Consider the following 21,259-nt stretch of genomic DNA (forward strand, 5'->3'; position numbering starts at 1 on the left):
TTTAACCAGCTCAGCTATAGACTACACCAGCATGACTAGTATCTATGTGGACCCTACTACAGTTTAACCAGCTCAGCTATAGACTACACCAGCATGACTAGTATCTATGTGGACCCTACTACAGTTTAACCAGCTCAGCTATAGACTACACCAGCATGACTAGTATCTATGTGGACCCTACTACAGTTTAACCAGCTCAGCTATAGACTACACCAGCATGACTAGTATCTATGTGGACCCTACTACAGTTTAACCAGCTCAGCAGTACTATTATAACAGAGACTAAACCCAGGATAGAGGGGCTGAGTGAAGGTGGTCTGGACTCTGTGGAGGAGGGTCATTGTGTCAGAGTCCCTGTAGAAGGACAGAGTACCTGCCTTGTGATCCAGGTACACTCCTACTCTGGAGGACTGAGGGCCTGATACTTTAGTCACAACATTATTGTGTCTGAAATAATAATCACCTCTATAGCACTGTAAACTCCAGGACTTGTTATTGTGTCCAAATCCATTACCTCTCCCTGTTCTGCTGATGTCTTTATATGAGACTGCTGTAATAACATTACCACCAGTCCACTCCACCTCCCAGTAACAGCGTCCAGACAGACCCTCTCTACACAGAACCTGGACTATGTTGGTGAATCTGTCTGGATGGTCAGGATATGGTTGGACTTGGTCTGTATAGGTCACCTTTCTGTTCCCTTCAGACAGAGAGAGGTCTGTGTTTGCTGTGTTTGGGTCCAGTGTGAGCTGACAGGAATCTGGGAGAAGAGCAGAGACCAATGAGGGGAGTCAGAACAATAAGTTAAGTCAGATACTGTATCTACCCTGTCTTTGATTAGAGCACAGCAGAGATCAAACCAGAGAAATATGAGGAGTCAGATAGATACAGTCTTTGATTAGATCTACTATTGCTATATATTTCTAGAGGGATTGTTAGGAGTGGCAGTAAAAAGAGACTGTTAGTTACTTCACAATAAAGAGACTCACATTGTAACAACTGTTCTCTGGTCTTGGGCTCTGGAGGCAGAACAACATCCACTATATTCACTACAGACACACAAACACATTGACAGAGAGAGGGAATGTTATCATCATACCATATTCCACATGTATACGACTAGTAGGGAACTTTCAATGGTCTAAAGTTGATGTTCTGATTGTTTTCAACACACCTGTAGTGGACATCTTGGTCCATTCTCCTTTAAGGAAGTCTTCTAGTTTCTCTCTCAGTTCAGACACAGTCTTACTCACATCTCCAAAGTACTGAAGAGGACGGACAACGATGCTGGGTAAGTCTGAAGATACACTGATACTGGAGAGAGACTGATAACTCTGGAGAGAGAGAGAGAGAGAAAGACAGAGAGAGAGAGAGAGAGAGAGAGGGACAGAGAGAGAAAGACAGAGAGAGAGAGAGAGAGAGAGAGAGAGTGACAGAGAGAGAGAGAGACAGAGAGAGAGACAGAGGAACAGAGGGACAGAGAGAGAGAGGGACAGAGGGAAAGAGAGAGAGAGGAGGGACAGAGAGAGAGAGAGAGGAGGGACAGAGAGAGAGAGAGAGAGAGAGAGAGAGAGAGAGGAGGGACAGAGAGAGAGAGGAGGGACAGAGAGAGAGAGAGAGGAGGGACAGAGAGAGAGAGAGAGAGAGGAGGGACAGAGAGAGAGAGAGAGAGAGGGACAGAGAGAGAGAGAGAGGGACAGAGAGAGAGAGAGAGGGACAGAGAGAGAGAGAGGGACAGAGAGAGAGAGGGACAGAGAGAGAGAGAGAGGGACAGAGAGAGAGAGAGAGAGAGGGACAGAGAGAGAGAGAGAGAGGGACAGAGAGAGAGAGAGGGACAGAGAGAGAGAGAGAGGGACAGAGAGAGAGAGAGGGACAGAGAGGACAACATAATGATTGAGATCAATAGTTTCACATGAAGTTAATTTCATATCACATGTAACAAGACAGTTTAGTTACCTGGAGGAAATGGATGTGATCCTCTGTGTGTGAGAGCTGCTCCAGCTCAGTGCTTCTCTTCCTCAGCTCAGCTATCTCCTGCTTCAGTTGCTCCAGGACTCCTTCAGCTTCACTCACTTGAGCCTTCTCTTGGGCTCTGATCAGCTCCTTCACCTCAGAGCTCCTTCTCTCAATGGAGCGGATCAGCTCAGTAAAGATCTGATCACTGTCCTCCACTGCTGCCTGTGCAGAGCGCTGTTAAGAGAGAGAGAGAGAGAGAGGGACAGAGAGAGGGACAGAGGAGGGACAGAGAGAGAGAGGGACAGAGAGAGAGAGAGAGGGACAGAGAGGGACAGAGGAGAGAGAGGGACAGAGAGAGAGAGAGAGAGAGAGAGAGAGAGAGGGACAGAGAGAGAGAGAGGGACAGAGAGAGAGAGAGAGGGACAGAGAGAGAGAGAGAGAGGGACAGAGAGAGAGATAGAGAGGGACAGAGAGAGAGATAGAGAGGGACAGAGAGAGAGAGAGAGAGGGACAGAGAGAGAGGGAGAGAGGGACAGAGAGAGAGAGAGGGACAGAGAGAGAGAGAGGGAGGGACAGAGAGATAGCAGTTAGTTAATAGTATCTCTACTTGCAAATTCATCTTCTGCACATCTATCACTCCAGTGTTTAATTGCTAAATTGTAATTATTTCACCACAACAGCCAATTTATTAACTTACCCCCTTTATCTTATTTGCACAACTGTATATAGACTTTTCTATTGTGTTATTGACTGTACGTTTGTTTATTCCATGTGTAACTCTGTGTTGTTGTTTGTTTCACACTGCTTTGCTTTATCTTGGCCAGGTCGCAGTTGTAAATGAGAACTTGTTCTCAACTAGCCCACCTGGTTAAATAAAGGACTTGTTCTCAACTAGCCTACCTGGTCAAATAAAGGACTTGTTCTCAACTGGCCTACCTGATTAAATAAAGGTTTCATTAAAAAGTGTGGCAATAACTTAACTTTTCATTATTTAGACAGACTCCTCTAAATAATAAATATAATAAAATAAAAACAGTTAAATGCTAAGTACTATACATAGGTTTTATTTAAAAAATAACAATATAACCTATTTAGTACTATAATGGTATTTACTAACATAATATTATTACTATAATAGTTTCTAAAGGGGTTCTAGGCTACCCTACCCTAGAATTAGGGTTCAGGATAAAACAGGTTATACGTAGGGTTAGAGTTTCTGTACAGCACTTTGTGACATCTGCTGATGTAAAAAGGTCTTTATAAATACATTAGATTGATTGTTAGGTTCAGGGTATTTAAAGAGATAAACTGTATGGGTTTATATCTCTCTTGCTCCCCCCTGTGGTCTTCTGTGGGAACTACATACCTCATTCACCACACTTGATAGGCTCATAATCTGAGGTAGCAACTGAGTCAGAGCTACAAATCAATGATCTCCACCAATCCATTAGGTTTACAACTCAGTGAACCTGCGCAGCATTCTCTCTATTTGATGTCTACGAACCAACAGATTTCAACACATATCAAATTACCCAGCAGCCATTTAGAAACAAATAAAAAAGGTTATTTCTTTTTATTCTTTCTTCTGACTGTTTAAAATCGGCCACATCTTGAAAAAGAGAACAGGGACATGCGATTTGTTGAGAATTTACACCTTTTTATATATAAAAAATATAGATATACAGTTAACCATGACCAGAACATGTTTAACGTTTGAAGGCTTTGCACCAACCATCCCTGTAGATCACTACAATCTATAATCAGGTGAACAGTGAGCTTCCTCACCAAGTAGCTGTAACCTAGTTAATAATAAGTTACCTGAGGTAAACCTACAAGGTTAGTTAATAATAAGTTACCTGAGGTAAACCTACAAGGATAGTTAATAATAAGTTACCTGAGGTAAACCTACAAGGATAGTTAATAATAAGTTACCTGTGGTAAACCTACAAGGTTAGTTAATAATAAGTTACCTGAGGTAAACCTACAAGGATAGTTAATAATAAGTTACCTGAGGTAAACCTACAAGGATAGTTAATAATAAGTTACCTGAGGTAAACCTACAAGGATAGTTAATAATAAGTTACCTGAGGTAAACCTACAAGGATAGTTAATAATAAGTTACCCGAGGTAAACCTACAAGGATAGTTAATAATAAGTTACCTGAGGTAAACCTACAAGGATAGTTAATAATAAGTTACCTGAGGTAAACCTACAAGGATAGTTAATAATAAGTTACCTGAGGTAAACCTACAAGGTTAGTTAATAATAAGTTACCTGAGGTAAACCTACAAGGTTAGTTAATAATAAGTTACCTGAGGTAAACCTACAAGGATAGTTAATAATAAGTTACCTGAGGTAAACCTACAAGGATAGTTAATAATAAGTTACCCGAGGTAAACCTACAAGGATAGTTAATAATAAGTTACCTGAGGTAAACCTACAAGGATAGTTAATAATAAGTTACCTGAGGTAAACCTACAAGGATAGTTAATAATAAGTTACCTGAGGTAAACCTACAAGGTTAGTTAATAATAAGTTACCTGAGGTAAACCTACAAGGTTAGTTAATAATAAGTTACCTGAGGTAAACCTACAAGGATAGTTAATAATAAGTTACCTGAGGTAAACCTACAAGGATAGTTAATAATAAGTTACCTGAGGTAAACCTACAAGGAGAGTTATAATAGGTACTGAGGTAAACCTACAAGGATAGTTAATAAGTTACCTGAGGTAAACCTACAAGGATAGTTAATAATAAGTTACCTGAGGTAAACCTACAAGGTTAGTTAATAATAAGTTACCTGAGGTAAACCTACAAGGATAGTTAATAATAAGTTACCTGAGGTAAACCTACAAGGTTAGTTAATAATAAGTTACCTGAGGTAAACCTACAAGGATAGTTAATAATAAGTTACCTGAGGTAAACCTACAAGGATAGTTAATAATAAGTTACCTGAGGTAAACCTACAAGGATAGTTAATAATAAGTTACCTGAGGTAAACCTACAAGGATAGTTAATAATAAGTTACCTGAGGTAAACCTACAAGGATAGTTAATAATAAGTTACCTGAGGTAAACCTACAAGGTTAGTTAATAATAAGTTTACCTGAGGTAAACCTACAAGGTTAGTTAATAATAAGTTACCTGAGGTAAACCTACAAGGATAGTTAATAATAAGTTACCTGAGGTAAACCTACAAGGTTAGTTAATAATAAGTTACCTGAGGTAAACCTACAAGGTTAGTTAATAATAAGTTACCTGAGGTAAACCTACAAGGATAGTTAATAATAAGTTACCTGAGGTAAACCTACAAGGATAGTTAATAATAAGTTACCTGAGGTAAACCTACAAGGTTAGTTAATAATAAGTTACCTGAGGTAAACCTACAAGGTTAGTTAATAATAAGTTACCTGAGGTAAACCTACAAGGTTAGTTAATAATAAGTTACCTGAGGTAAACCTACAAGGATAGTTAATAATAAGTTACCTGAGGTAAACCTATGAACACTAAGAAGCCAACCTTACTGAAGCATATATCACTGGTTGGCCCATCCCTCTGTGCTGTCACAGATCTACTACTCACAGGGATCTTCTCAGGATCCCTCAGCCTTGACCCATCCTCCTCTACTTTCTTCACTGCCTCAGCAGTGACAACCTGTTCCCAACAGTGGGGTCAGTGGGATTGGATAGGGGCCCCTCTATCTATCTATATCTCTATCTCTATCTCTCTCTCTCTCTCTCCCTCTCTCTCTCTCTCTCTCTCTCTCACTGGAGGAGACAGGTGAAATGGTGTGTCTCCTCTGGTCAACAATACTCACCTTGAGAGACTCCACAGCCTGTTGGAGCTCCTTCAGCTCCTTCTCTCTCTCCTGGGATCTCTGCTGGACCTTCTGCTGACTCATCCCCAGCTGCCTCTGTGGAGAATCACTCTTCAATGAGCTATCAAGCTTTATTAGTCCAGTAGATCAATAGTATAGTAATGTGACATAGGGCCCATAGAGAGGAAGGTCTAAAAAATGGATGGTCCATTTACTAAATGATATTGATTTGTTGCTATGTGAATGATTATAGTTTTTATGGTAGGACTACATGTATCAACAGGTTGAGACTGAACTTTGGACTCATAAAAGGCCATTCAGAATGATAATAGTGTTTGACATTATAAAATGGTGATACATTTAGAGAATCTGGGTTAACATATCAATATACTCAAGGTTTGTGTTCATATTTGTTCTGCTGAGGATCAATTTAATTTCAATGATCTCATATTCAAACAGCCTTAGTTCCTACTGTATCTTTAATTCTTTGTTTATCAGACAGTCACCAACAAGTTGTTCTAGTCTTACCTGTTTCTCAGTCCTCTCTGCTGCAGCTGACACTGTATCATGGCCTTTATGTTCATCCATCAAACACTGATAACAGATACACTGCTGATCGGTACGACAGTAAACCTCCAGCAGTTTGTCATGATGAGAGCAGATCTTCTCCTGTAGTTGTGCGGTGGCTTTGACCAGCTTGTGCTTCTTGAAAGCAGGAGATTCGTAGTGAGATTGGAGGTGAGTCTCACAGTAAGAGGCCAGACACGCCAGACAGGACATGAGGGCTTTCTGCTTTCTGGTCCCAGTGCAGATATCACACGCCACATCTCTAGGTCCAGCATAGCACAGAGCAGGAGGGGGAGCAGCCTGGAGTCCTGTCTTCCTCAGTTTCTCCACCAGCTCAGCCAACATGTTATTTTTACTCAGCGTAGGCCTCGGACTGAAGGTCTGTCTGCACTGAGGACAGCTATAGACCCCTTTCAGAACATCCTGATCCCAGCAGCCCTCAATACAGCTCCTACAGTAACTGTGTCCACAGGGGATGGTGACTGGTTCCTTCAGTAGATCCAGACAGACAGAACAACAGAACTGGTCCTGGTCCAGCAGAACTCCCTGTTGAGCCATTTGGACGGTTGTTCACTCTCACACAGACAGACGACACAGAGACTCAGATCAGTTTCGTTTCCTCAGAAGAGAGTTTGTGAAGGGGGATGGACTTCCTGGTTCTGCCAGAGGGGTGGGGTTAGAGGGAGGGAGGAAGAGAGAGAGGAACTGCATGCAACAGCAAGAGGGAGACAAATAGTCTTGTTCCTAACATGGAATAAATGAAATAATGAATCTTAAAATGTGAGTTATTAGAATATAAAGGGTAACAGTTTCTATGAAGTACATATTATAATTGTTTTAATGACCTTTATAATGCCTTATAACACACTTATGTGTTCTAATAAGCAATAAGGTCTGAGGAGGTGTGGTATATGTAAGGATTGCGGACCTGGTGGCAGTGAAGTCAGACGCAGGAGAGCAGAGATAGGTAATAGCCGGAGCAGTTTAATACAAAACGAACCTACATGGGAACAAAACCCGATGCGCACCAGTAACAGAGTACAAGCACTTACAAACAAACAATTCCACACAAGGACATGGGGGGAACAGAGGGTTAAATACACAACAATTCATGATGGAAATGGAAACCAGATGTGTAAGAAAACAAGACAAAACAAATGGAAAATGAAAAAGTGGATCGACAATGACTAGAAGACCGGTGACGCCGACCGCCGAACGAGGAGAGGAAATGACTTCGGTGGAAGTGGTGACAGTATATGGCTAATATACAGCACCACGGCTAAGTGCTGTTTTTAGGCACCACGCAAAGCGGATTGAGAATTATGTAACACTTTAAAAAATACAATCAAATAAAAATGTTATTGGTCACATACACATATTTAGCAGATGTTATTGTGGGTGTAGTGAAATGCTTGTGTTCCTGGTTCCAACAGTGCAGTAGTATCTAACAATACACCCTAATGTAAATGTCACAGGTGTCGTAGGGTTTAGACCAAGACACAGTGGGAAAATGTACACTCATCTTCTTTTATTAAAGGACAAAGAACAGGCCAGTAAGGCACAAAGCTATACACAGCAACAATCTGCCACAAAACCCCCATGACAAAACAAACTCCTAATTATAGGACCTTCAATCAGAGGCAACGATAACCAGCTGACTCCAATTGAAGGTCCAACCCCAATTAACTAAACATAGAACTACAATAGACAAGACAGAACATAGAAATACACTAACATAGAACATAGACTAACAAACCCCGGACCACATAAACCAAACACCCCTCTACCTAAATACATAGCCCGAACCACATAAAACAAACACCCCTCTACCTAAATACATAGCCCGAACCACATAAACCAAACACCCCTCTACCTAAATACATAGCCCGAACCACATAAACCAAACACCCCTCTACCTAAATACATAGCCCGAACCACATAAACCAAACACCCCTCTACCTAAATACATAGCCCGAACCACATAAACCAAACACCCCTCTACCTAAATACATAGCCCGAACCACATAAAACAAACACCCCCTGCCACGTCCTGACCAAACTACAATAACAAATAACCCCTATTACTGGTCAGGACGTGACAGTAAAAAGTAAAGGAATTAAGAAATATAGAAATATTAGGATGAGCAATGTTGGAGTCCTGGAATATAAATATATATACTGTGAGTATATACTGTGTGTATATGTGTGTATATATATATGTGTGTATATGTGTGTGTATATATATATATATATATATATATATATATATATATATATATATAGATATATATATATATATATATACACACACACACACACAGAACCAGTCTGGAGTATATATATATACACACATATATATACACACACATACACACAGAACCAGTCTGGAGTATTTTTATATATATATATATATATATATATATATATATATATATATATATATATATATATATATATACACACACAGAACCAGTCTGGAGTATATATATATATATACAGTACCAGTCAAATGTTGGGACACACTTACTCATTCAAGGGTTTTTCTTTATTTTTTACATTCATGTCGTTTCTCTTTGCTTATTTGAGCTGTTCTTGCCCTAATATGGACTTGGTATTTTACCAAATAGGGCTATCTTCTGTATACCACCCCTACCTTGTCACAACACAACTGATTTGCTCAAATGCATTTAGAAGGAAAGAAATTCCACAAATTAACTTTAACAAGGCACACCTGTTAATTGAAATGCATTCAAGGTGACTATCTCATGAAGCTGGTTGAGAGAATGCCAAGATTGTGCAAAGCTGTCATCAAGGCAAAGGGTGGCTACTTTGAAGAATCTCAAATATAAAATATATAAATATAACACGTTTTTTGGTTACTACATGATTCCATATCTGATATTTCATAGTTTTGATGTCTTCACTATTATTCTACAATGTTGAAAATAGTACAAATAAAGAAAAACCCTTAATTGTTCTAAAACGTTTGACCGGTAGTGTAATATATAAATGTAAAGGGATGTATAGGTAATATGGATCAAATATGTAGTATATCTGAAGAATAGTATGTGTACAGCAGTAGTTATATAGGATGAACCAGGACTAGAGTACAGTATATACATATGAAGTGGACAGCAGTAGTTATATAGAATACAGTATATACATATGAAGTGGACAGCAGTAGTTATTTAGAATACAGTATATACATATGAAGTAGACAGCAGTAGTTATATAGGATAGTCCTTGACTAGAATACAGTATATATATATAAAGTGGGTAAAACATTAAACATTATTAAAGTGACCAGCGGCTGAGGTCCTCTGGGTGGCTGAGGTCCTCTGGGTGGCTGAGGTCCTCTGGGTGGCTGAGGTCCTCTGGTGGCTGAGGTCCTCGGGTGGCTGAGGTCCTCGGGTGGCTGAGGTCCTCGGGTCGCTGAGGTCCTCGGGTGGCTGAGGTCCTCGGGTGGCTGAGGTCCTCGGGTGGCTGAGGTCCTCGGGTGGCTGAGGTCCTCTGGTGGCTGAGGTCCTCTGGTGGCTGAGGTCCTCGGGTGGCTGAGGTCCTCGGGTGGCTGAGGTCCTCTGGTGGCTGAGGTCCTCGGGGTGGCTGAGGTCCTCGGGTGGCTGAGTTCCTCGGGTGGCTGAGTTCCTCGGGTGGCTGAGGTCCTCGGGTGGCTGAGGTCCTCGGGTGGCTGAGGTCCTCGGGTGGCTGAGGTCCTCTGGTGGCTGAGGTCCTCGGGTGGCTGAGGTCCTCGGGTGGCTGAGGTCCTCGGGTGGCTGAGGTCCTCGGGTGGCTGAGGTCCTCTGGTGGCTGAGGTCCTCTTGTGGCTGAGGTCCTTGATGATTTTCTTGACCTTCCTGTGACACCGGGTGCTGTAGATGTCCTGGAGGGCAGGGAGTTTGCCCCCGGTGATATGTTGGGCAGAACGCACCACCCTCTGGAGAGCCCTGCAGTTGCCGTACCAGGCGGTGATACAGCCCGACAGGATGCTCTCAATGGTGCATCTGTAAAAGTTTGTGAGGGTCTTATGGGCCAAGCCACATTTCTTCAGCCTCCGGAGGTTGAAGAGGTGCTGTTCTGATTTCTTCACCACAAGGTATGTGTGGGTGGACCATTTGTCTGGTTTTCTCTTCCTGACCGTCTCATTACAACAGACTGCCCTGGTGCTCAAAATTAACTAACTGCTATCTTGAAATGTAAAGAAAGTGTTTTAAAATAGGCATCCTATCATTTGAAAATTAGTTGAAAGGCTAAGTGATTCTCCTCCTGAGAAGAAGCTGACAGCCTTCAAACAGAGCAAAAAAAGTGGTCCCAAAAAATGTCAAAATGAATACAAAAATTATACAGCTGTCTTTAATAAGATCAAACTGAACTAACTGCTATCTTGAAATGTTGAAAAAGTGTTTTTAAATAGGCATCCTATCATTTAAAAATTAGTTGAAAGGCTAAGTGATTCTCCTCCTGACAAGAAGTTGACAGCCTTCAAACATAGCGCAAAAAAAGTGGGCGTGAACATAGAATATTTTTGGGTCAAAAAAAAGAATATACAGCTGTCTTTAATAAGATCAAACTGAACTAGAGTTAGAGTTAGGAGGTGTTACTATACAGACAGACAGACAGACAGACAGACAGACAGACAGACAGACAGACAGACAGGTTAGGAGGTGTTACTGAACAGACAGACAGACAGACAGGCAGACAGAAAGACAGACAGACAGACAGGTTAGGGTTAGGAAGTGTTACTGTACAGACAGACAGACAGACAGACAGACAGGTTAGGGTTAGGAGGTGTTACTGAACAGACAGACAGACAGACAGACAGACAGACAGACAGACAGACAGACAGACAGACAGACAGACAGGTTAGGAGGTGTTACTATACAGACAGACAGACAGACAGACAGACAGACAGACAGGTTAGGGTTAGGAGGTGTTACTGTACAGACAGACAGACAGACAGACAGACAGGTTAGGGTTAGGAGGTGTTACTGAACAGACAGACAGACAGACAGACAGACAGACAGACAGACAGACAGACAGACAGACAGACAGACAGACAGACAGACAGACAGACAGACAGACAGGTTAGGAGGTGTTACTGAACAGACAGACAGACAGACAGGCAGACAGAAAGACAGACAGACAGACAGACAGACAGACAGACAGGTTAGGGTTAGGAGGTGTTACTGTACAGACAGACAGACAGACAGACAGACAGGTTAGGGTTAGGAGGTGTTACTGAACAGACAGACAGACAGACAGACAGGTTAGGGTTAGGGTTAGGAGGTGTTACTAGACAGACAGACAGACAGACAGACAGGTTAGGAGGTGTTACTGAACAGACAGACAGACAGGTTAGGGATAGGAGGTGTTGCTGAACAGACAGACAGACAGGTTAGGAGGTGTTACTGAACAGACAGACAGACAGGTTAGGAGGTGTTACTGAACAGACAGACAGACAGACAGACAGACAGACAGACAGACAGACAGACAGACAGACAGACAGACAGACAGACAGACAGGTTAGGAGGTGTTACTATACAGACAGACAGACAGACAGACAGACAGACAGACAGACAGACAGGTTAGGGTTAGGAGGTGTTACTGTACAGACAGACAGACAGACAGACAGACAGACAGACAGACAGACAGACAGACAGACAGACAGACAGGTTAGGAGGTGTTACTATACAGACAGACAGACAGACAGACAGACAGGTTAGGGTTAGGAGGTGTTACTGAACAGACAGACAGACAGACAGACAGACAGACAGACAGACAGACAGACAGACAGACAGGTTAGGGTTAGGAGGTGTTACTGTACAGACAGACAGACAGACAGACAGACAGACAGACAGACAGACAGACAGACAGACAGACACAGACAGACAGACCATCAGGTAAAGTTGTGGAGATGAGGGAATATGTGATCAGAACCCCTCCAGTCTGGTTAACCACAGTTAGGTCCAGTATGGACTATCAATACCAGTCACCATTTACAATATGACCCAGTTCAACGGGTCTGAACAGAACTGGGGGACGTCAGACATGAAGATGTCTAAACACAACTGGAACATCCTTAGTTTGTGATTCATTGTTAATGGATTTTCAGTCAGGAACACAGAGGAACAACCTGACAACATAACAATGTGTGGGAGGGTGGAGATCTAATATTGTTTTGTGCCAAACACTAAAGCATGATATTCTAATAAATCTACACCCTATTCCCTACGTAGAACACTACTTTAGACCTGGTCAGAAGCACCGTAGTGCACTACGTAGGGAATAGGGAACCATTTGGAACAGAGACCAGTAATTCCCCTGAACATCTTTCTCTTCCTCATCTGGTTTCTTGAACAGCCCTTCACTCCTCCCCTCTTCCTCTTCCTCCCTTTTCATTATATTCTATCAGCCACACCACCAGCTCACCTCCACACAATCCATTTACAAGTTAAAGACACACCTTGGAATAAATAACAAAGGAAAACTATTACTAGATGAAGTTTAGTGTTGGATTTTTTTATTTCCCATCACCATAAATCATATTTAATCACTGAACAGTAGCAGACCTAACTTCATCTGTTCCTGACTCTGGATAGTGGATTAAAAAGACCATCAATCTCCAATGATATTAAAGTACTATTCTGAACATTACTGATATACTGAGTGGCAAGTCCAGATATCTGCTGGTTTTATTGTTTGGTCAATAGCACCACCTGCTGGACAGGTTTAATGTTGCTGGACTGAGCAGTATGGGAGGATGAAAGATGACACATTTAGGGACGGTTTCCTGGACATCTACATTGAACACGCTTTTTAGTCCAGGACTAGGATTAATCTGTGTCTGGGAAACCAGTTCATATAGTTTAGTAGAAAGTAAGTGATACCAGCTTGTAGTGGGCTGACTAGTCCTGAATTGTCCTTTTGTTCCTGGACCATTTTCCATGCAGCTCCAGGTGACAGAGAACACATCAATTAGGGCCGAGCTGATCAATGATACTGAGGAGAATTACATAGAGACAGAGAACCAACTGAGAAAACATATCAATGGTTCTGAATGACAACCAATATACATCAACACCAGACATCATGATTCATGGAAATGGACATTGTATTTTATCAAATATGAAAACCTTAAATCTCTTCAAATTCAAATCAGTCAGAAAATAAGGATTGTACATAAAACAGAGCAGAATAAATCATCACATCTGGGGACCATCACCACCAGCATGACTAGTATCTATGTGGACCCTACTACAGTTTAACCAGCTCAGCTATAGACTACACCAGCATGACTAGTATCTATGTGGACCCTACTACAGTTTAACCAGCTCAGCTATAGACTACACCAGCACGACTAGTATCTATGTGGCCCCTACTACAGTTTAACCAGCTCAGCTATAGACTACACCAGCATGACTAGTATCTATGTGGACCCTACTACAGTTTAACCAGCTCAGCTATAGACTACACCGGCATGACTAGTATCTATGTGGACCCTACTACAGTTTAACCAGCTCAGCTATAGACTACACCAGCGTGACTAGTATCTATGTGGACCCTACTACAGTTTAACCAGCTCAGCTATAGACTACACCAGCATGACTAGTATCTATGTGGACCCTACTACAGTTTAACCAGCTCAGCTATAGACTACACCAGCATGACTAGTATCTATGTGGACCCTACTACAGTTTAACCAGCTCAGCTATAGACTACACCAGCATGACTAGTATCTATGTGGACCCTACTACAGTTTAACCAGCTCAGCTATAGACTACACCAGCATGACTAGTATCTATGTGGACCCTACTACAGTTTAACCAGCTCAGCTATAGACTACAACAGCATGACTAGTATCTATGTGGACCCTACTACAGTTTAACCAGCTCAGCTATAGACTACACCAGCATGACTAGTATCTATGTGGACCCTACTACAGTTTAACCAGCTCAGCTATAGACTACACCAGCGTGACTAGTATCTATGTGGACCCTACTACAGTTTAACCAGCTCAGCTATAGACTACACCAGCATGACTAGTATCTATGTGGACCCTACTACAGTTTAACCAGCTCAGCTATAGACTACACCAGCGTGACTAGTATCTATGTGGACCCTACTACAGTTTAACCAGCTCAGCTATAGACTACACCAGCGTGACTAGTATCTATGTGGACCCTACTACAGTTTAACCAGCTCAGCTATAGACTACACCAGCATGACTAGTATCTATGTGGACCCTACTACAGTTTAACCAGCTCAGCTATAGACTACACCAGCGTGACTAGTATCTGTGTGGACCCTACTACAGTTTAACCAGCTCAGCTATAGACTACACCAGCATGACTAGTATCTATGTGGACCCTACTACAGTTTAACCAGCTCAGCTATAGACTACACCAGCATGACTAGTATCTATGTGGACCCTACTACAGTTTAACCAGCTCAGCTATAGACTACACCAGCGTGACTAGTATCTATGTGGACCCTACTACAGTTTAACCAGCTCAGCTATAGACTACAACCAGCGTGACTAGTATCTATGTGGACCCTACTACAGTTTAACCAGCTCAGCTATAGACTACACCAGCATGACTAGTATCTATGTGGACCCTACTACAGTTTAACCAGCTCAGCTATAGACTACACCAGCATGACTAGTATCTATGTAGACCCTACTACAGTTTAACCAGCTCAGCTATAGACTACACCAGCATGACTAGTATCTATGTGGACCCTACTACAGTTTAACCAGCTCAGCTATAGACTACACCAGCATGACTAGTATCTATGTGGACCCTACTACAGTTTAACCAGCTCAGCTATAGACTACACCAGCATGACTAGTATCTATGTGGACCCTACTACAGTTTAACCAGCTCAGCTATAGCCTACACCAGCATGACTAGTATCTATGTGGACCCTACGACAGTTTAACCAGCTCAGCTATAGACTACACCAGCATGACTAGTATCTATGTGGACCCTACTACAGTTTAACCAGCTCAGCTATAGACTACACCAGCATGACTAGTATCTATGTGGACCCTACTACAGTTTAAACCAGCTCAGCTATAGACTACACCAGCATGACTAGTATCTATGTGGACCCTACTACAGTTTAACCAGCTCAGCTATAGACTACACCAGCATGACTAGTATCTATGTGGACCCTACTACAGTTTAACCAGCTCAGCTATAGACTACACCAGCATGACTAGTATCTATGTGGACCCTACTACAGTTCAACCAGCTCAGCAGTACCATAGAGACTTAAGTAAGTAAAACTAAACCCAGGATAGAGGGGCTGAGTGAATGTGGTCTGGACTCTGTGGAGGAGGGTCATTGTGTCAGAGACACTGTAGAAGGACAGAGTACCTGCCTTGTGATCCAGGTACACTCCTACTCTGGAGGACTGAGGGCCTGATACTTTAGTCACAACATTATTGTGTCTGAAACAATAATCACCTCTAGAGCAATGATACTGTAAACTCCAGGACTTGTTATTGTCTCCAAATATATTATCTGACCCTGTTTTGCTGATGTCTTTATATGAGACTGCTGTATAAACATAACCAGTCCACTCCACCTCCCAGTAACAGCGTCCAGACAGACCCTCTCTACACAGAACCTGCCACTGGTTGGTGAATCTGTCTGGATGGTTAGGATATGGTTGGACTTGGCCTATAAAGGTCACCTTTCTGTTCCCTTCAGACAGAGAGAGGAGTGTGTGTGCTGTGTTTGGGTCCAGTGTGAGCTGCCAGGAATCTGGGAGAAGAGCAGAGACCAATGAGGGGAGTCAGAACAATAAGTTAAGTCAGATACTGTATCTACCCTGTCTTTGATTAGAGCACAGCAGAGATCAAATCAGAGAAATATGAGGAGTCAGACAGATACCCAGTCTTTGATTAGATCTACTATTGCTATATATTTCTAGAGGGATTGTTAGGAGTGGCAGTAAAAAGAGACTGTTAGTTACTTCACTATAAAGAGACTCACATTGTAACAACTGTTCTCTGGTCTTGGGCTCTGGAGGCAGAACAACCTCCACTATATTCACTACAGACACACAAACACATTGACAGAGAGAGGGAATGTTATCATCATACCATATTCCACATGTATATGACTAGTAGGGAACTTTCAATGGTCTAAAGTTGATGTTCTGATTGTTTTCAACACACCTGTAGTGGAGATCTTGGTCCATTCTCCTTTAAGGAAGTCTTCTAGTTTCTCTCTCAGTTCAGACACAGTCTTACTCACATCTCCAAAGTACTGAAGAGGACGGACAACGATGCTGGGTAAGTCTGAAGATACACTGATACTGGAGAGAGACTGATAACTCTGGAGAGAGAGAGAGACAGAGAGAGAGAGAGGGACAGAGAGAGAGAGAGACAGACAGACAGAGAGAGACAGAGAGAGAGGGAGAGAGAGAGAGAGAGAGAGAGAGAGACAGAGAGAGACAGAGACAGAGAAAGACAGAGAGAGAGAGAGAGGGACAGAGGGAGAGAGAGAGGGACAGAGAGGGACAGAGAGACCCAGAGAGAGGGACACAGAGAGAGGGGGGGACACAGACAGAGGGACAGGGGGACACAGACAGAGGGACAGGGGGGACACAGACAGAGGGACAGGGGGACACAGACAGAGGGACAGGGGGACACAGAGGGACACAGAGAGAGAGGGACACAGAGAGACAGAGGGACAGAGAGAGAGAGGAGGGACAGAGAGAGAGAGAGGGACAGAGAGAGAGGGACAGAGGGACAGAGAGAGAGAGACAGAGAGAGAGAGGGACAGAGAGAGAGAGAGGGGACAGACAGGACAACATAATGATTGAGATGAATAGTTTCACATGAAGTTAATTTCATATCACATGTAACAAGACAGTTTAGTTACCTGGAGGAAATGGATGTGATCCTCTGTGTGTGAGAGCTGCTCCAGTTCAGTGCTTCTCTTCCTCAGCTCAGCTATCTCCTGCTTCAGTTGCTCCAGGACTCCTTCAGCTTCACTCACTTGAGCCTTCTCTTGGGCTCTGATCAGCTCCTTCACCTCAGAGCTCCTTCTCTCAATGGAGCGGATCAGCTCAGTAAAGATCTGATCACTGTCCTCCACTGCTGCCTGTGCAGAGCGCTGTTGAGAGAGAGAGAGAGAGAGAGACACACAGAGAGAGAGAGGGACAGAGAGGGACACACAGAGAGAGAGAGAGACAGGGAGAGAGAGAGAGGATGGAGAGAGAGAGAGAGAGGGAACAGAGAGAGAGAGGGACAGAGAGAGAGAGAGAGGGACAGAGAGAGAGAGAGGGAGAGAGAGAGATAAGAGAGGGACAGAGAGAGAGAGGGACAGAGAGGTAGAGAGAGAGAGGGACAGAGAGAGACAGAGAGGGACAGAGAGAGAGAGAGAGAGAGAGAGAGAGAGAGAGAGAGAGAGAGAGAGGGACAGAGAGAGAGAGAGGGACAGAGAGAGAGAGAGAGAGAGAGAGGGACAGAGAGGGACAGAGAGAGAGAGATAAGAGAGGGACAGAGAGAGAGAGAGGGACGAGAGAGAGAGAGAGATAGGGACAGGAAGAGACAGAGAGGGACAGAGAGAGAGAGAGAGAGAGAAGAGAGAGAGAGAGAGAGAGGGACAGAGAGAGAGAGAGGGACAGAGAGAGAGAGAGGGACAGAGAGAGAGAGAGAGAGAGAGAGGGACAGAGAGGGACAGAGAGGGACAGAGAGAGAGATAGAGAGAGAGAGAGAGAGAGGGGACAGAGAGAGGGACAGAGAGAGAGAGAGGGAGGGACAGAGAGAGAGAGAGAGGGACAGAGAGATAGCAGTTAGTTAATAGTATCTCTACTTGCAAATTCATCTTCTGCACATCTATCACTCCAGTGTTTAATTGCTAAATTGTAATTATTTCGCCACCACGGCCTATTTATTAATTTACCTCCTTTATCTTACCTCATTTGCACAACTGTATATAGACTTTTCTATTGTGTTATTGACTGTACGTTTGTTTATTCCATGTGTAACTCTGTGTTGTTGTTTGTGTCACACTGCTTTGCTTTATCTTGGCCAGGTCACAGTTGTAAATGAGAACTTGTTCTCAACTGGCCACCTGGTTAAATAAAGGACTTGTTCTCAACTATTACAAAATGGGAAAAGGGAAATTATAATAATACTAAAAAACACCCTTCCAACTAACCCTACACTCATTAAAACCCACTACCCCATTCCACTACTTTGACCCTATCTGCTCCTGCACCAGGCCAACTAACCCTACACTCATTAAAACCCACTACCCCATTCCACTACTTTGATCCTATCTGCTCCTGCACCAGGCCAACTAACCCTACACTCATTAAAACCCACTACCCCATTCCACTACTTTGACCCTATCTGCTCCTGCACCAGGCCAACTAACCCTACACTCATTAATTAAAACCCACTACCCCCATTCCACTACTTTGACCCTATCTGCTCCTGCACCAGGCCAACGACCTGGGAGGACAGGACACCACCACTCAACACACCCTGGAACTCTTCTGAAGTCAAATCTAGTATGACCAAATACTTCTCTGCAGCTGCCACCAAAACATATTTTTTTCTGTGATTTCCATTCCATTTCTGCGGTACAGTTGATAACCATTTGCTATGAACACTAAGAAGCCAACCTTACTGAAGCATATATCACTGGTTGGCCCATCCCTCTGTGCTGTCACAGATCTACTACTCACAGGGATCCTCTCAGGATCCCTCAGCCTTGACCCATCCTCCTCTACTTTCTTCACTGCCTCAGCAGTGACAACCTGTTCCCAACAGTGGGGTCAGTGGGATTGGATAGGGGCCCCTCTACCTCTCTCTCTCTCTCTCTCTCTGACTGGAGGAGACAGGTGAAATGGTGTGTCTCCTCTGGTCAACAATACTCACCTTGAGAGACTCCACAGCCTGTTGGAGCTCCTTCAGCTCCTTCTCTCTCTCCTGGAATCTCTGCTGGACCTTCTGCTGACTCATCCCCAGCTGCCTCTGTGGAGAATCACTCTTCAATGAGCTATCAAGCTTTATTAGTCCAGGAGATCAATAGTATAGTAATGTGACATAGGGCCCATAGAGAGGAAGGTCTAAAAAATGGATGGTCCATTTACTAAATGATATTTATTTGTTGCTATGTGAATGATTATAGTTTTTATGGTAGGACTACATGTATCAACAGGTTGAGACTGAACTTTGGACTCATAAAAGGCCATTCAGAATGATAATAGTGTTTGACATTATAAAATGGTGATACATCTGGAGAATCTGGGTTGACATATCAATATACTCAAGGTTTGTGTTCATATTTGTTCTGCTGAGGATCAATTTCATTTCAATGATCTCATATTCAAACAGCCTTAGTTCCTACTGTATCTTTAATTCTTTGTTTATCAGACAGTCACCAACAAGTTGTTCTGGTCTTACCTGTTTCTCAGTCCTCTCTGCTGCAGCTGACACTGTATCATGGCCTTTATGTTCGTCCATTGTACACAGATAACAGATACACTGCTGATCGGTACGACAGTAAACCTCCAGCAGTTTGTCATGATGAGAGCAGATCTTCTCCTGTAGTTGTGCGGTGGCTTTGACCAGCTTGTGCTTCTTGAAAGCAGGAGATTCGTAGTGAGATTGGAGGTGAGTCTCACAGTAAGATGCCAGACACACCAGACAGGACATGAGGGCTTTCTGCTTTCTGGTCCCAGTGCAGACATCACACGCCACATCTCTAGGTCCAGCATAGCACAGAGCAGGAGGGGGAGCAGCCTGGAGTCCTGTCTTCCTCAGTTTCTCCACCAGCTCAGCCAACATGTTATTTTTACTCAGCGTAGGCCTTGGACTGAAGGTCTGTCTGCACTGAGGACAGCTATAGACCCCTTTCAGAACATCCTGATCCCAGCAGCCCTCAATACAGCTCCTACAGTAACTGTGTCCACAGGGGATGGTGACTGGCTCCTTCAGTAGATCCAGACAGACAGAACAACAGTACTGGTCCTGGTCCAGCAGAACTCCCTGTTGAGCCATTTGGACAGTTGTTCACTCTCACACAGACAGACGAGACAGAGACTCAGATCAGTTTCGTTTCCTCAGAAGAGAGTTTGTGAAGGGGGATGGACTTCCTGGTTCTGCCAGAGGGGTGGGGTTAGAGGGAGGGAGGAAGAGAGAGAGGAACTGCATGCAACAGCAAGAGGGAGACAAATAGTCTTGTTCCTTGGTTAGAGCCCTTAACATGGAATAAATGAAATAATGAATCTTAAAATGTGAGTTATTAGAATATAAAGGGTAACAGTTTCTATGAAGTACATATTATAATTATTTTAATGACCTTTATAATGCCTTATAATACACTTATGTGTTCTAATAAGCAATAAGGCCTGAGGAGGTGTGGTATATGTAAGGATTGCGGACCTGGTGGCAGTGAAGTCAGACGCAGGAGAGCAGAGATAGGTAATAGCCGGAGCAGTTTAATACAAAACGAACCTACATGGGAACAAAACCCGATGCACACCAGTAACAGAGTACAAGCACTTACAAACAAACAATTCCACACAAGGACATGGGGGGAACAGAGGGTTAAATACACAACAATTCATGATGGAAATGGAAACCAGATGTGTAAGAAAACAAGACAAAACAAATGGAAAATTTAAAAAAGTGGATCGACAATGACTAGAAGACCGGTGACGCCGACCGCCGAACGAGGAGAGGAAACGACTTCGGTGGAAGTGGTGACAGTATATGGCTAATATACAGCACCACGGCTAAGTGCTGTTTTTAGGCACGACGCAAAGCGGATTGAGAATTATGTAACACTTTCACAAATACAATCAAATAAAAATGTTATTGGTCACATACACATATTTAGTAGATGTTATTGTGGGTGTAGTGAAATGCTTGTGTTCCTGGTTCCAACAGTGC

The 21,259-nt window shown here is 43.1% G+C and overlaps 2 protein-coding genes across 2 annotated transcripts; both read right to left on the minus strand.

Annotated features, from left to right (window-relative positions):
• Positions 1–209: 209 nt before the first annotated feature.
• Positions 210–7,074, minus strand: LOC115188802 (tripartite motif-containing protein 16). Its single transcript, XM_029747650.1, has 6 exons — positions 6,301–7,074; positions 5,773–5,868; positions 1,957–2,190; positions 1,175–1,334; positions 990–1,049; positions 210–760 (listed from the first exon to the last, which is right to left on the minus strand). Exons 1-6 carry the CDS (start codon positions 6,895–6,897, stop codon positions 243–245), a joined length of 1,665 nt encoding a protein of 554 aa, XP_029603510.1. The 5' UTR covers positions 6,898–7,074; the 3' UTR covers positions 210–242.
• An 8,384-nt stretch (positions 7,075–15,458) lies between these two features.
• On the minus strand, positions 15,459–21,231 carry LOC115188801 (tripartite motif-containing protein 16). The gene is made up of 6 exons (XM_029747649.1): positions 19,769–21,231; positions 19,241–19,336; positions 17,232–17,465; positions 16,523–16,682; positions 16,338–16,397; positions 15,459–16,106 (listed from the first exon to the last, which is right to left on the minus strand). Exons 1-6 carry the CDS (start codon positions 20,363–20,365, stop codon positions 15,577–15,579), a joined length of 1,677 nt encoding a protein of 558 aa, XP_029603509.1. The 5' UTR covers positions 20,366–21,231; the 3' UTR covers positions 15,459–15,576.
• Positions 21,232–21,259: the final 28 nt, after the last annotated feature.

The sequence above is a fragment of the Salmo trutta genome, unplaced genomic scaffold, assembly GCF_901001165.1.
Source record: "Salmo trutta unplaced genomic scaffold, fSalTru1.1, whole genome shotgun sequence".
Classification (NCBI taxonomy): Eukaryota; Metazoa; Chordata; class Actinopteri; order Salmoniformes; family Salmonidae; genus Salmo; species Salmo trutta.

Coding starts and splice junctions, on each gene's coding strand:
- LOC115188801 (XM_029747649.1), bottom strand. CDS start 20,365: ATGGCTCAACAGGGAGTTCTGCTGGACCAGGACCAGTACTGTTGTTCT. Junction 19,337..19,768: donor CAGAGAGGACTGAGAAACAG/GTAAGACCAGAA, acceptor GATTCTCCACAG/AGGCAGCTGGGGATGAGTCA. Junction 16,107..16,337: donor CAGAGAACAGTTGTTACAAT/GTGAGTCTCTTT, acceptor CTCTTCTCCCAG/ATTCCTGGCAGCTCACACTG.
- LOC115188802 (XM_029747650.1), bottom strand. CDS start 6,897: ATGGCTCAACAGGGAGTTCTGCTGGACCAGGACCAGTTCTGTTGTTCT. Junction 5,869..6,300: donor CAGAGAGGACTGAGAAACAG/GTAAGACTAGAA, acceptor GATTCTCCACAG/AGGCAGCTGGGGATGAGTCA. Junction 1,050..1,174: donor GACCAAGATGTCCACTACAG/GTGTGTTGAAAA, acceptor GTGTGTCTGTAG/TGAATATAGTGGATGTTGTT.